The sequence below is a fragment of the Ochlerotatus camptorhynchus genome, unplaced genomic scaffold, assembly GCF_037179485.1.
Source record: "Ochlerotatus camptorhynchus isolate MF236.1 unplaced genomic scaffold, CSIRO-AGI_Acam_v1.1 ptg000679l, whole genome shotgun sequence".
Taxonomy (NCBI): domain Eukaryota; kingdom Metazoa; phylum Arthropoda; class Insecta; order Diptera; family Culicidae; genus Ochlerotatus; species Ochlerotatus camptorhynchus.
In genome coordinates, this window is record NW_027041156.1 from 241,060 (window position 1) to 256,559 (window position 15,500).

Genomic DNA, 15,500 nt, shown 5'->3' on the forward strand with positions numbered 1-15,500 from the left:
CCCAAGCAAACGATTAACGTACCCCATTCTAGTCGAAATTCTAGTACTATGCAATGTTTGTTTTGATTCGCTATGAAAGTTTGACAGATAAAATGAGGGGTTATTGGTTTTTCCTATATTTCGAGGGGTGAATCGATTAGCTTGGGACCGAAGAGAGTACCAGAGCTGAGCCAAAAAGTTGAGCACATTATTTCGGGACCTTCTAGTCTTAGCTAAAACTCAGTAAAACACACTTAAATCGTAGTATCCGTTTGGGGGTGGATAAACTTTTTTGCGTAATTGTTTACCCTTTTTCGTAATTTATCACATGAAATCTCAAGAAAAAATATAAACGCCGTATTTTCAATGAAAATGAGAAAAATAAACATAAATTGATAAATCATGGAGGAATACTCATAAAATTAAACTGATGTTCAACAGAAAAATAAAAATAAATAAAAAATTGGTAGGGGGTGGATAAACATTTTTTGTATACTGTAGGTGTTTTAATAAACCGCAGTTCCCCTTCGCGACCTCCTAACGTATATAGTAACAAAGCTGTATCACCATGTATATACCCACCATGGCCAAAACAACTTTCGGTATCACCACTTCACAACAATGATACGTTATTTTCAAGGCACTATTTATTGGTCAGCTGGAAATTTAACAGTAGTCGGGTGGTTGATAACGGTAACGGTAATAACGGTCAACAAAGCATGGAATGCAAACAATCCAAGATTTGTTTTAACTATACCGTAGAGTAAATAACAGGTAAAAAAAAGTGCAAGAAAACTCGCGACGAACTAAACAAAGCAGTGATGCCATATGTGATGTTTTCTGCTCGATAAGCCCAAAATGGACGAATAGGCCGAAGTGGTTCACTTCCCTATCTAGCTGGCCATTCTTACACCACATGATTTGGGTGAAAGTTGTTTATCAATCAGTTAGAAACCTTCACTTATTTTATAAATGAATGCAAAACAAGCTTATGAATATTCCTATTCCACATCTAATGCGTTCACCAAAGACGTTATGCAAATAACTGATAGCAAAAAAAGCTCACTTCGTTTCGGGAGTGAATGCTCTGCAGCCGCATTTCACGGGAATCCATCAAAAGGGTTGATATTTTCATCAAAATTCTTGCTCGTCAGCGAACGGAAAAATAAAAACATTCCAAATATTTCCATTTTATTATAACGTTCGAGCAAACAGAGTGACTCTCACCCATTTTGCCAGACTAAAGCCTAACCTCGTACCATGCAGGCCAAACAACCATTGTCCGTCCAGTCGTCGCCGGTTACCGTACGTTCACTGAGCAATAAAATGTTTGTTACATTGTTAGCATTTCCGCTTATGTTTACTTCTCTCCCAACATTTCGCTGCCTGTACACCCATTTTATTTCCTGACCACATAGTTAGTGACCTCTCCTCAAGGATTCCCACGACGCCATGGCCCTCCGCTTCCTCACGACGAATGCTTAGGTGAACCAGAAACAGAGGTCGAAACTCTTTCCCGAGTTCCGGCAGATTTTGGTTCCATGGTCACATTTGAAGCGCGACGCGAGACTGTCCACAATTGTGCTCCTGGTTTGCGCTTCTCTGGGCGATTTATATCGTCCCCCTCACTGATGCTCTGACCTGCATGGTATTTAAAATTCCCAAGTCTCTAGAAGTGTCATGGGAGAAGGCAAGCAATTTTCCCTGTCAGCCGAGGGTGAATGAGACAAATAGGCGATGAACGGGAAAAGTTATTCGGGGCATTCCGGAATCTTCACTTCACGTTGTACTACATTCTAATGTGCATGGTATGGAACGATGATGGGTGGTCGTTTTCTCTGTTCTGGAAAAGTTTCTGTGAATGTGGTCGGAATTAAATTGTTATAATTTTAGCATTACGTTGGGAAAGTTTCAATTTAATTTGATTCGGATGTGTATTCATATGCCGGCCTGCCATTGGCAGCCTTCTATGGTCCTAGGAACATGTTGAATTGTCATTAGCAAATGTCTAATTCTGGCAAAGCAAGTTTAGCGCGATCTTTGGTTAACAATTGTCGCTGACGTGGGTATATTATGGTATTTTGTGTGTTTAGGGCTATGATTATCAGTGTTTGGAAAATCATTCTCAAATCTCATTCAGCGCTCCCACGAGAATAAACTAACATACAAAAAACTCATAAAAGTTGCTCAAACGTCCATCGACTGATATAAAAACAACACTAATAATAGCAATGAATAACGCCAAAATATAAAGCAATGAATTGTTTAACCTGAAAACTCATAGGTGATTTTCATGCAGTGGAATTTTGCAAGGCAAAACTCGTAGACGAATAATCTCAAGCGTGAGAATTGATTTTTGGAGATTTTCCGAACACTGATGATTCTACAAAAAAATCATCCTGCTTCAATGAATTTGTGCCATCCATTAGCAAATAATTTAATTTTGAAAATGCATTTCGGGGAAAGTCAAACGACTCTCAACTTTTCAAAGCACTCGGCAATCACTCTTAGCTTACTTGAAAAATCACGCTATCTCCGATCCCAGTCCACCGCCCAGTCAGAAAAGTGGAGAATTTGTAATTGGATCGTAAAGCAAGGGCTGTTTTTACGAGTGTGATTCCAACGAATTTGTCAAAAAAAAAACACCAGCGGGTATTTCAAGGGTCGTGCTGGTGAACGAAGCGCAAAAAAGCAACAATAACAAACGCACTCCACCGAAACGTTTAATGCCAACCAATGGCTTTTCATTTATTTTAAGAGGGCACTCTTTTTTCCGATTCTCGTGGAGAGCTTTTCCAAGGCCGGTCGTTTTCCCCGCTTACATTTAATGCTTCCATGGAAAGCGCGGTCGTCGTCGGTTGGTTGTAAAATTCCACTGTGACACTCATCCTGACATCATGGAACTCGAATCATTTCAATGCTATAAACTGCGTCCCAGCAATGACGGGTTCTTGGAAACAGAACTGTAGAGAAGAATGTTAAAAGGAAACCTATACCATACCAATTCCTAGCGTAGGTCGAAAAGAAAACAATAAAACAACATAAAACAAGAATGAAAAAGAACTACCGATATCTGTGTTAAACATAAAATAAAACTGAATAAATATTAGTTCTCTTTTAGGAAGTATTTACATGTTTTATATATTCATCAAAAACAAAAATCTGTAGAAACTAGAGCAGAAGTAAGGTGTAGTCATAAGGTTACGGCCAAACGCTAGAGACTTTAACAATTTTCCATCTTCTACTTAAATAGAATTTCTGCGCTAGGGAATGAAAAAATAAAAAAAATCACGATACTCAAGCTAAAACTAAGTGAAAATCATAACAAGTAAACATAGCGAGGATAACACAAATATAACCGAGACTAAACTCAGACAAAAAGAAATGTAAATAGATATTTATGAAAATTATATTTTCCATCACATTTTATCAATGTATGCAAATTTGTGTAAAGTGAAAAAACAATCTCATAATTTGATTCAATATTTGATTGATTCTCTAAGTTGTATGTTTTAAGGTTTTGTGCTTCATTATACTGATTTTATGTTAAAACCATGGCATTTGAAATAAACACATCTTTCGAATAAAAATTACTCATCACTTGATTTACAGCGTTGATGACAGTCCGCCTAGAAGGATCCACCACTCTGATTGAACGGTTTGTATTTATATTCGCTTTCATTCAACTGACGAACGCATTCATTTATAATACAATGAATAGATTTTCAATGTCTGTTATGACTTTCAACAAACCACGCGGATTTTTTAGAGGGAGAAACGAGTGTCCACTTTCATGGAGAGGGAGGCCTAAAGTCACTTAAAACTCCTGTCTGTGTGGTTTGTGGACAGTCGTTTTGCCTTTTTTAATCACGAATATAATTTATTCTTCATTATTTTCCGTTGATCTTTGTTTCACAATCTAGTGCCAGAAAAGCTGATCATTATATAACCACCTACGAATTGTACAATCGACTATGCTAAATTTGTTTCACAATCGAGTTCCAATCAATTGGTTGGGATTGAACTCAGACCCACTGGGGTCACACTTACCACACAACAATGACATATCTGCGTGCGATGGTGTTAAAATGTAGGTCATTCCGTCTCAAATGAACGAGTAAATTTGCAGAACTGCATCGAATCTCTCCGATTTGAACCTAAATTGGTGGAAATACATAACTTAGGTTAACATTAAAAAATCGGAAGTTTTGTACCAATCGACACGACTTTTTTTTTCATTTTGCATGCTATCTTTCGAATGGTCTTCAAGGCAATACGAAAAAAAAATTGTTTTTTTTTTCTATCTTCATCAGCTGGTTCTCGAAAACTATTTTTTATTATTTTTTTTAAAAACGATCACATCAATTGTAGCCCAACTTTGCCAGCTGAAACTAAACTCAAGAGGAAATTCTGGTTCAAATTTCAGAAAAATCGGTTCCTTGTCTAAATGTCATTACATTATTTTTTTCTTTTTGAAGGTAAGAGCAGTTTTTCTACGATTTTGTTTTCTGAAAGGCATAGAACATATATTTTAACATACAAATCGCCTATAGTGAATTTTTCTTTATTTATCGTCAGCAGTCGCTCGTTAGCTGGCAACATCAATGGAGTGAAGGGAGCTTGGGACGATGGCTACATTCAATTATCCCTAAGGTGTCGAAGTTTGCATGGTTCAAAGGGTTGGACTTGGGTCGAGACTTCATACGCGTGATGTCTCGTCTCATGTCCAATCACTATTGTCTAAACGCTCACTTGTTCCGTGTGGGGTTGGGAGACAGCAATCTCTGTGAATGTGGACAAGGTTACCAGGACGTTGATCACATCCTTTGGTCTTGTGCGGAGTATCGTGGAGTCAGATCACATTTTTATGATTCCTTTCGGGCTCGAGGTAGACAACCAATGTTCCAGTTCGGGATATTTTGGCTAGACGCGATCTGGAGTTTATGAAACTCATATATGTTTACTTTAAGGATATTAACCTTAGATTGTAAGTTTGATTAACCTTGTGTTTAGTTTGTATTTTGTACGTGTGGGGTTTTTTTTTTCAATGTTTGTTTTCAAGATGGAAAGAAATAATTTCATGCTTTAGGATTAATTAAATAGTTGTATCATAAACCATATTTCAAACCTCCTTCTTCCCTTTTCCCATCCAAAAAATTGTAAATCTCCACTAACCTCGAGACAACCGCGAGTACTCGGTCCAGTTCCTTTAACTTTAAATTTAAGACAGTAATAATGTATAACGCAAAGGATAACTCGGCTCTGTAAAGTTTATTCGATTGAGCCTGTACAAATAAAGTAATTATAAAAAAAAATATATATATATTTTAACATAACTTCACAGAATGATTTTGTAACTGATTAGTTCAATTTTCTATGTAAATGCTAAAAGTATAGTAAATCTTTCCAACAATTGATGTATAAGGTGGTCTTAGGAAGTAGATGTTTAATAATCATAATTTTATTCTTCTCTTAATATAAACGGGATGTAAAGTTGGCCTAAACTCGACCTATCAAGCAAATAAATCCTTTTACAAAAATAAATTCCAATTTTAATGACACACAAAGTTTACATTTAAAATTGTGCTTCGCAAATGAATAACTTAGTAATGAGACGGATTGAGTATTTATTTAATTATTTATTTGTCGTCAATCATGTTTGTAGACAATTTTTGTTACATTGATTATCTTAAACACTAGGTCACTTAAAAACACCCTGCTTTGTCTTAATAAATTGTTCTCCTAGTTATCGTTACACGCGGAAATATTGTTTTAGTTTGGTTTGGGCATTGTATAGTCAATGGTATTGCAATGTTTATTGTACATAGTCATCATTTGTATAATATATATGTCTATGTCGAAAATGCCGTGATGGTATGTAAAAGTTTAATTTTGATAAGAGTTCGATTGAATCGTCGTTTATGGATGAAACTATTTCAAATTCACGACGCTCTTTTAATGTTTGGATGTTGATGAGCTTTAAAAAAAGGTAAAGGAAACATAGTCCAACCTAACTTGCGGAAACTATGCTACAATATTCCAGTATTGACCTGACATAAGCAATGTACAATGTTTGTATCGTATAGGTACGGGTCATGGAAGTTATAGCAGAAGCGTTTTATAAAGCCTAGCATATTGTTGGCCCTGTTTATAGTTGAAATAGAATTAACGATGAATAATATTTAAGTCCCTACTATCCAGTAGAAAGCTTAATAAGTATTGCGAATTGTGTTATTCGATTTGTTGGAGCGTATCGTTGGAAGGAGATTCTTAAATTCCCGTGGATTTCGCGTAAGTGTCTCTGCTTACGGGTCCGCCCTTCCGTTTTTGGCCCTTCATACAGCGATATTGTGAATTCAGATCGGTAGCTCAAATGGATGGATCCGATGGAGTGGAGCTGCATACAAGACAAGTCTTGAAGGGATGGTGGCTACCTTACATACATACATACAATAATATTTAAGTCCCTAAGTTTATCACATTTTTCAGTTTTTGAATTTAAAAAGAAACATGGGTATGTCGACGCGATCAAATGCTTTGCTAATGTCTGTATACAAAACTTCTACATGGTTTCCGTTATGAATTGCTTCCAGAAAATAATTAATGGATTCGGGTAAATTTGTGGTTCTCGAATTCTATTTTTTATTTAGATTTTTCAAAATTCTCGTTCTCAGCAATGTTACAACCGATTTTCATAAACCTGGACTTTTATTGGAGGAAAATAGTGGGTCTAACTTGTAACGTAGGTTACGCCCCACTTTTGAGAGATGCAAATATATCTGTTTTTTTCGATTTTTTTCACAAGTATGATCAAATGCAATTTATTGTCTAGTGAATTGAGGAATTCGGGTCTATAAAACATAGCAATATTTCTGCAAATCGTATCATTCAACATGTAAAATCATGCCAAATAGGTAGAATCAAGCGAATGAAGACCAGTTGAGGTCTTACATTGCAAAAAGGCGAATAAGCGGGCTTGTTGGTTACTTTGGTAATGTTTATTTAAATATGCAATGATACTCTATGCCCAGACAAGTTGAAAAAATTCTAACCCAAAACTGTCGTGTACTGGGCCGAGAATTGAGCCCATTGTCTATAGCATGGCTTGATTTTGTAGCTGTGGCTTTACTGATTGAGCTAAAATCCAACTAAGAAAGGGCCTACACCAAATCTGGACTCGAAGCCATAGCCACTAACCTGGCATTACTGCAACAATCCTATAATTATATAATTTAACTGTATAAAATCCATGTAGACAAATTTGATGAATAATATAATATTCACAAATCATTAAAGCCTGTTTTAATATCTACCATTCCGTTTCTCATAAGAAACATAGACACGATTTTATAATAACTAACCACCATGAAAAATCTCATAAACCGTTTGATGACATTCTACCGTGACACTTGTTCGTTCCGATGATTTATAGAGCAAATAAATTCCCCAAGCCAAAGCTCTTGAGATTGTAGAAACCAGCTAGAAGCAGTGAGTCCAATTGCCAATCCCTAAGGTGGAAAAATAAGCTAATAATTTGCCTGCTGAATGCCCTCAACATCATTTAATAGAAATGTGGCGTCCCCATGGACACTTTATTTGATGTGGGTAACGAAAAGAAAAACCCAAAACCTCGCTCGTCATACAATTTTCATCCTTTCCTCAGTCCCTGTGCAGTGAATGTACCCCAAAGGCAAAGGGACGAATTTTCCAATAAAGGTCACGTATTGCACACAGAGATCCCTCCAGGAAGGCAGACCAAGGGAAGCTGCGCGTGGGAACCGATGTCAGAAGTGAGGAGGATAAAAGATGAAGAGCAAACAAACTTAAATATCAGAAGAGAAAGCAACTGGATAAACGAAAACTTTCTTATTGGTCCCAAAAACCGAATTCAATCATATCGCAGGCACAGACTAAGGTGAAAGAAAGTGGAACAAAAGATTTCTGTCTCTACTTCTTTCTATCTTATGTTTGATTGGCTTTCATCCGATGATGTTTGCTTATTGCCTTAGTTCGGACAATAAATCCGATTTATTAAATGAGGATCGTTCGTTAATTTAAACTTGACCAACGCTGGAGAATGACTAACTTTTCACTACCGAAAATCATTCCAATTTTTATCGGGGACTGAACATTGATTCGTCAATTTCACTCTATGCAAATTCAAATCAGATTGATTCGACTATGCATGCTGAGCACTTTCTTCTGTTTAATTGGGAAGGAAATCATACATCAATATAATCAACCTTATCATTTCACCATTTAATTTTGTTTCTACGATAATTGGTTTATGAGCTATGGATGTTTGCAAGAGGAACAACATATCCTTATCCTTGTAGGAAAATATCCAAAAAATCTCATCCACATCCATCAGCACACTATGAGAAATTTGCTTACAAGCAGGTGGATAAAAATATTTCAACCATTTTATTATATTTTTTCTGGAATTTGCGTGATTTGATCAAAATACGTTGTTGATAAATATTTCACGACCACTTTTTGGCAAGGACTTAACTTTTTGTTGTTTTAAATTTAATGATAATATTTTGTAAACGATTACACTTTCAAGCTTGATTTCAAAAAACAAAATCTTATAGATAATTCGAACTTTAAAGCATAGATAACCAACAATTGGTTTTGTACAGGGTACATAATAAAAAAGTAAATGCATATTTATTTACTCAATCCAGTTTCAATGAGAACACTAAAGGCCCACCCACATTAGATCCGTTTACGTTGCGTTGACGTAAATTTGACAGTTAGACAATAGATTTAGCTGTCACTTTGCCGCAACGCGTCAGATCCGGATCTAATGTGCGTGGGCCTTAAAAGCCTCTTTTGCTGACATCATTCCGCGTTGATCAGTAAATTGAGCCAGCATTGTATTGCTCTATTTTTATTTTTAATTTTTTTTAGTTCTTTATAAAGGAGATTTTTAGCCTATGGCTAGTTCATCTCCGAGTATTGTATTGTTTTAGAAATTCTTGGATTTTTTTTAAATGTGCCCCATGTATTGTTAATAACAAAGCCTTCTTAATGGTGTCACCCACTACATTATCGATGATGCGACGTTTTTCTCTTTCGCTGAAGTCCGAGGAAGGTTTTGAAGGTCGTCCACGTTTTGCTGCCAATGAAACAACGAGTCAATAACCTTTTTTATTTCAAATTTCTCATGAAAGTCATCCTCTAGAAACTTTTAAAACTCTTTAAGACGAGTGTTTTATAGCAAAATTTGTTGTCTGTATCTTTTCTAATAAAAAAGATATACCCAAATATAGTAAAAAAAATGAATAAATTCAAATGTATTTTATACGAGTTTAAAAAATAACATACCTCCAACTTTTTCATATTATTGAGAAAAACATTCGTCCTTTCAAATGCCTTATAAAAACTTTTTTTGCTTGCCCCAATCAGAGATATTAACATTTGAAAAGTGCATATTTTTAGTACAAAAACGTCAATAACTCTTGATCGGCGAAAGATATTGACAAGCTTTGTGCAGCAAAAATTTGCGCCTTCTAAAGATCTAAAAGTCATTTGAAGACACTTTTGCTGAGAAATTTGAAATAAGAAAACTAGAGCAAAATAACTGTTTTTTTAGCGCCACCCTAACTCAATTCAAGAAAATAGCTCTAAATCGGTCAATTTAAGAGATACAAAAAAGTTGTTTCCAACAAAGTTGCTTAAAATTAGCTCAGCTATAACTTTGTCGAAAAATGTATACCTTAATTTATTCAAACAAAAAAGTTAGATTTTTGATTTTAATGATAATAAGAACCACCCTAGAATTCATTGTCATAAAAATGAGGACCTAACTATAAGGAACAGCTTTGTAGAAGAAACTTTTAGTCTAAAGTTTCAATTTCAGGCTCAAAACATATCATTCCACCTAAATCTGCATTCTGGACCACTGACTGTGCATTGGGTTTATGGCGCGTAGACTAGAGGACAAAAACAATGGCTACTATGTCACACTGAAGTATACAGTGTTGCCCACAATACAGTTGCTTAATCATGCCATAAGATTATCAATCTCTTAAACAATTAATAACTATTTAATTTGTGGTTTGGCTGAAAAACAATTTTCTCCAAAGTTGTAGCTGATAAAAATTCCCATAAAAATAGCAATTGAATTTGTTAACAGTACAATATGTAAAAAGGCTAAAAGACAATGTACAAAAAGTTTTGTTTTCCCATAGTAATTTCCATATAAACTTCAAATGGTTTGTGCCGAGTCAGTTTCTTATCAAATGAGTTTAAACTTTCGGAGGCTAATTAGGACCAGATTTGAAACCGTTTGAACACCGTAGAGCGAAAATTTCAAATTTTGCATCAGTCTAGTAAGCAGAGCAAATTGGTTTTGCTCGAATTGTGTCCCGCCAGTTCAGGAGCTGACCGTTCCGAAGCAACAAGATGTGCGTTCAAAAAAGACTTCGAAAAGTAATGCAAGGTCTAATAGTGGGACTAGTGCCGTCCTGGAACCAACCGACAAGTCGTTGGAGAAGGAACAGCTCGTGAAAGAGAGAACCTTTGCAAAGCAGATGGAGATTCTAAAAAAAAACGAATTGCGCAGGAGGTAGCTTGGAACGAAAAGCATTTAGAACAAGAGCGGAAGATGCAAGAGATGGAACTCGAGGCTCGGCGTGAGATACAAAAGCATCAACTGAATCAAGAAAGGAAGCTGTTGGAGACCCAGCAGGTCGAAGAGCGGAAATTTCTTAAGCAATTGGATACCATTCGAATCCAAATGAAACAGAAAGCTAAGCTTTCGAAGCATGACGTCGTGGGTGCTGTCGGTGGACACGTGGAAAAGGTGAAGGACTGGTTGGAGCAACAAGGCAAGCCGCAAACTGGAGATCCTCGTGGAGCCTACGAGAAAGGTGTAAAACCAGTTACGGTAATGAGCACCACCAAGGACCGGAAAGGATTGAATCCAACCCAGCCGCAGTCCTATTCGGTCTGTGACGGAAAGGATTGGGAATCAAATGAAACCGATGAACAAAACTCCGACGATCGAAAAACCTGCGGACAAAACAGCGATGAAGAAAGAAGCCAACTCAGAAGCAGGGATAAAAGTAGCCATAGAGTCGGTTCGGAGCATCGAATTGCCAGGCTCACACCAGATCAATTGGCTACTCAGAAGGCAATCTGTAATAGTCTGCCAAAGTTTAATGGACACGCACAAACCTGGCCGCTGTTCATTAGCAGCTATGAACATACTACGGCTACGTGCGGATACAGCAACCTTGAAAACCTCAAGCGCTTGCAGGACAGCTTGGAGGGTGAGGCATTAAATGCAGTTCGTAGCATGCTGCGAAGTCTTTTTGGCCAACCGGAAAAAACTGATGAGGACGCTATTGGTCAAGGTGAGGAATGCACCAACACCTGACTGGCTTGAAACCTTCATCAGTTTCGGCATTACGGTAAAACAACTCTGTGACCATCTGGAAGCAGCGCGATTAAACGATAACCTCGACAACCCGATGCTGGTTCAAGAGCTGGTGGAGAAGCTTCCGCCAAATTAATAATTGGAATGGGTTAGATACAAAAGAGGAAAAGAATGCACTCCTTTGAGGAAGTTTACCAACTTCATCACGGATATCGTTGCCGATGTATCAGAGGTGGCAGATTTTTCGACAGTGGAAAAGGAGATGGTACATCCTGCGAGGGGAAATCCTAATAGGAAGGAACACGTGTATCTACACGAGTCAGTGCTCAAGCGCGGCGAATTGTCACAGAGCGAAGCGGTCAGCAAAGCGTGCTGGATTTGCCAGCGAACGGATCACAGGATCAGGTTTTGCGATGATTTCCGGAAAATGAACGTCGCAGAACGACTGATGGCGGTAGAAAGGAAAAACTGTGCGAAATCTGCCTAAATAAGCATGGCGATGAACGTTGTGAGTCCAAGCAACGTTTCCACATTAAACACTGCCAGGGAAGCATCATCCTCTCCTGCACAGGGTAGAGAAATTGGTTCAGTTGCAGAAGGTTACGTGCAATTCACACGGTACGGATCGTGCGGTCATTTTTCGCATGGTTCCGATAACGTTGCACGTAGGTAAAAAACGGCACGATACGCTGGCGTTCCTACATGAGGGCTCGCCCGCTACATTGGTCGATGAAAGTGTCGCAAAGCGACTGGACATGAAAGGAGAACCTGAACACAGGTTCGAGAATAGTTCTATAAAGATTGACTTGATGCTGTCAGCGAGGGGATCTGCGGAGAAGTGTCCATTGGATATCGTACGAACAGTGTCCAAGTTGGTTCTGCCGCAGCAGGACGTGCATTTCGCGCAATAATGGAGAAGTATCTGCATCTGGCTGGAGTAGGTAGTCGATTACGCGGGAGAGCAGCCAGCGATTCTGATTGGATTGGACAATTTGCATTTGTTTGCGCCGTTGGAGTCACGAGTCGGAGAGAAGAATGAACATATCGCCGTTCGCACAAGAATCGTCTGGACAGTCTGCGGGCCAGAGAAACGGAGAGGCAGTGCTAACGTTTATTTGAATCTGCATTCTGGCGAACTGGTGAGCAACGAGCAGCTGCATGATATGATGAGGGAGCAGTACATCCTCGACGAAACAAGAGTGTCATCCTTTGCAGTACCAGAACCGCTAGAAGATCATAGGGCCCGCGCTATCCTACAAGCGACAACGAAGCGGATTGGAACGCATTTTGAAACCGGACTTTAATGGCGTGAAGACGAGCGTTGTTTCCCTGACAGCTTCCCGATGGCCGAGCGCAGGATGAAGGCTCTTGAGTGGAAGTAAAAAAAGAATCCAGCGCTGAAGCTAAATGTATGTCAGCAGATTGCTGATTACCAGACCAAGGGCTACGCGCATAAGGCAACCGAAGCAGAGCTTGCAGAAACACCCTGTCTGGTATTTTCCGTTGAATGTAGTGGAAAACCCGCGAAAGCCCGGGAAGGTGTGCCTCGTATGGGTCCTTCCCTAAATTCTCAGCTATAAAAGGGCCCGACATGTTGGTACCTCTTCCCCGAGTAATCTGTCATTTCCGAGCAGGACCAGTCGCGTTTGGAGGTGATATTCAGGAGATGTATCACCAATTTGAAATTCGACGGGAGGATAAGCAGGCACAACGGTTTCTCTTCAGACCGAGTAAAGCAGAGGCCCCGCAGGTGTATGTTATGGACGTGGCTACCTTTGGCTATCCTTCGTATAAGAAACTGGGTGTCGAGCTCTGATGCGTTTTTGGAGGAAATCGGTGAGCAGAGTACTAATTCGGCAGTGCACTTCAACAGGGATAAAGGCAGAGAGTATGAACGCGTGTTGGGCATTGTGTGGGAGCCAAATGAAGATGTCTTCTGTTTCGCTACCGCCCCGAATGTCGAATTCCATATATTTTTACAAGGGAAGGAGTGTCCCACAAAACGGATTGTGCTAAGCTACGTGATGGCACAATTCGACCCGATGGGTTTTCACGCACCAATCGTCGTACTTGGAAAGATGCTCGTCCAAGATTTGTGGAGGACTGGGTGCGAATGGGACGACAAAATTGACGACGTTTCGTTCAAGAAATGGCTGCATTGGACTCAACTGTTGCGTGACATAGAATCGTTCAAGATCGGCCAGAGTTAAATGGCAAAGCGAAATCGAACGAGGTCCAAGATGTAGAGCTACACATCTTCGCAGACACAAGTGAAACGGCGCACGGATGTGTGGCCTATTTTCGGGCAATCGTACAAGGTGAGGTGAAATGTGCACTGGTGATGAATCGCTCCAAAGTGGCTCCATTAAAGCAGTTGTCGATTCCTCGTATGGAACTTCTGGCCGCCGTTCTTGGAGCCAGGCTAAAGCAAACAGTGATGAATAATCATCATTTTGCGATTATTAGAGTGCTACACTGGATCGATGCCGACGTTGTCCTGTCATGGATTCGATCTGATCAACGCCGATACAAACAATTTGTAGGATTTCGCATTGGCGAAATTCTTAGTTTGACAAAAATATCCGACTGGCGCTGGGTACCTACAAGGCTCAACGTGGCAGGTCAGCTAACAAAGTGGGGCAAGGACCCAGTGCTACATTCTGATGGCTCATGGGTGCGAGGACCTTCCTTTCTGTACTCTCCGGAAACAGATTGGCCAAAGAAACAGCTACCACCAGCAAACACGACAGAAGAGCTCCGAATACACTTGCTATTGCACAATGTAGTCGTACCCGAAATTCTCGTAGATGCGAGAAATATCTCGAAGTGGACAGTGCTCGTGAGGATGATGGCATCTGTCCTGCGGTTCATCTCTAATTGCCAGCGAAAGGTTAAAGGGCTACCGATCGAAACACTAAAAGCAACGGATAGGCAGAGAAAGCTGCTGAGTCCGATTATCATCAGTAAGATTCAGATGCCTTTACAACAAGAAGAATATGAGAAAGCGGAACGGTACCTGCAGAAAATGGCACAAGCCCAGGGCTTCATCGATGAGTTGAAGGTACTAAAACGGAACAAGGAGCGACCGGTGACCGAGTGGCTGGCTTTAGACCGAACCAGTCCGCTACACAAGCTGACGCCGCTGATTGACGAGAGCGGTTTGATTCAGATGGAAGGTCGCTGCGAACTTGCGAAATCCCTGCCATTTGATCTGTGTTTTCCAGTAATTTTGCCAGCAAGCAATTGGGTTACACATCTGATTGCATTGCACTATCATAAAAGAAGTGGCCATGGATATCGACAGGTTGTCAGAAACAGGCTGAAACAGCTGTACTACGTCGTGAGCATAGATGCCGTTATTAAGTCAGCGTTGAAGTCCTGCATGTGGTGTAAAGTTCACCGCAATCGTCCCACGGTTCCACAAATGGCTCAATTGCCAGAACAGCGGATTACGCCGTACCTGCGCCCATTTAGCTACGTTGGAGTCGATTACTTGGGGCCGTTTGAAGTAACTGTTGGATGCCGGACAGAAAAAAAGGTGGATTGAACTATTCACCTGCTTCGTGACCAGAGCAGTTCATCTAGAGGTGGTGCAGAGATTGACGACACATTCGTGTTTAATGGCGATTCACTGATTCATAGGTCGCAGAGGCTGGCCTCTCGAAATGCTCTCAGACATTGGGACGAATTTTCCAGGAGCTAGTAAGTAGATACTGATTATGTTTCGGGAAATCGAGAACGATTGCGCGAATCAACTGACGAACGCAAGAACGAAGTGGACGTTTAATCCCCCTGCAGCACCCCATTGGGGGGGGGGGGGTTTAGGAGCGCCTTTTTCGGTCGGTTAAGGAGATCTTGAAAGCACTAGATGACGACAAGCGGCTAACCGACGAGATTCTACAGACTGCGATTCTAGAAGCGGAAGATATTATTAATTTGCGTCCACTCACATACGTAGCCCAGCAGTCAAACGAGCTAGATGCACCCACACCTAACCATTTTTGCGAGTAGCTTCGTTAAATCAACCTAATGCAATGCCATCTCTTCCTCCACCACAGCCAGCGGTAGCTCTTCGGGATGGATTTCAACGGTTGCAAGAGTTAGCCAGCTTGATGTGGAAACGCTGGATCAACGA

General features: G+C 39.8%; 1 protein-coding gene across 1 annotated transcript; it reads left to right on the top strand.

The window, feature by feature from the left end:
• The first annotated feature begins 13,706 nt into the window (after window positions 1–13,706).
• Window positions 13,707–14,912, top strand: LOC135714621 (uncharacterized). The gene has a single exon (XM_065238002.1). The coding sequence runs from the start codon at window positions 13,707–13,709 to the stop codon at window positions 14,910–14,912; it is 1,206 nt and encodes a 401-aa protein (XP_065094074.1).
• The last annotated feature ends 588 nt before the right edge of the window (window positions 14,913–15,500 follow it).

Coding starts and splice junctions, on each gene's coding strand:
- LOC135714621 (XM_065238002.1), top strand. CDS start 13,707: ATGAATCGCTCCAAAGTGGCTCCATTAAAGCAGTTGTCGATTCCTCGT.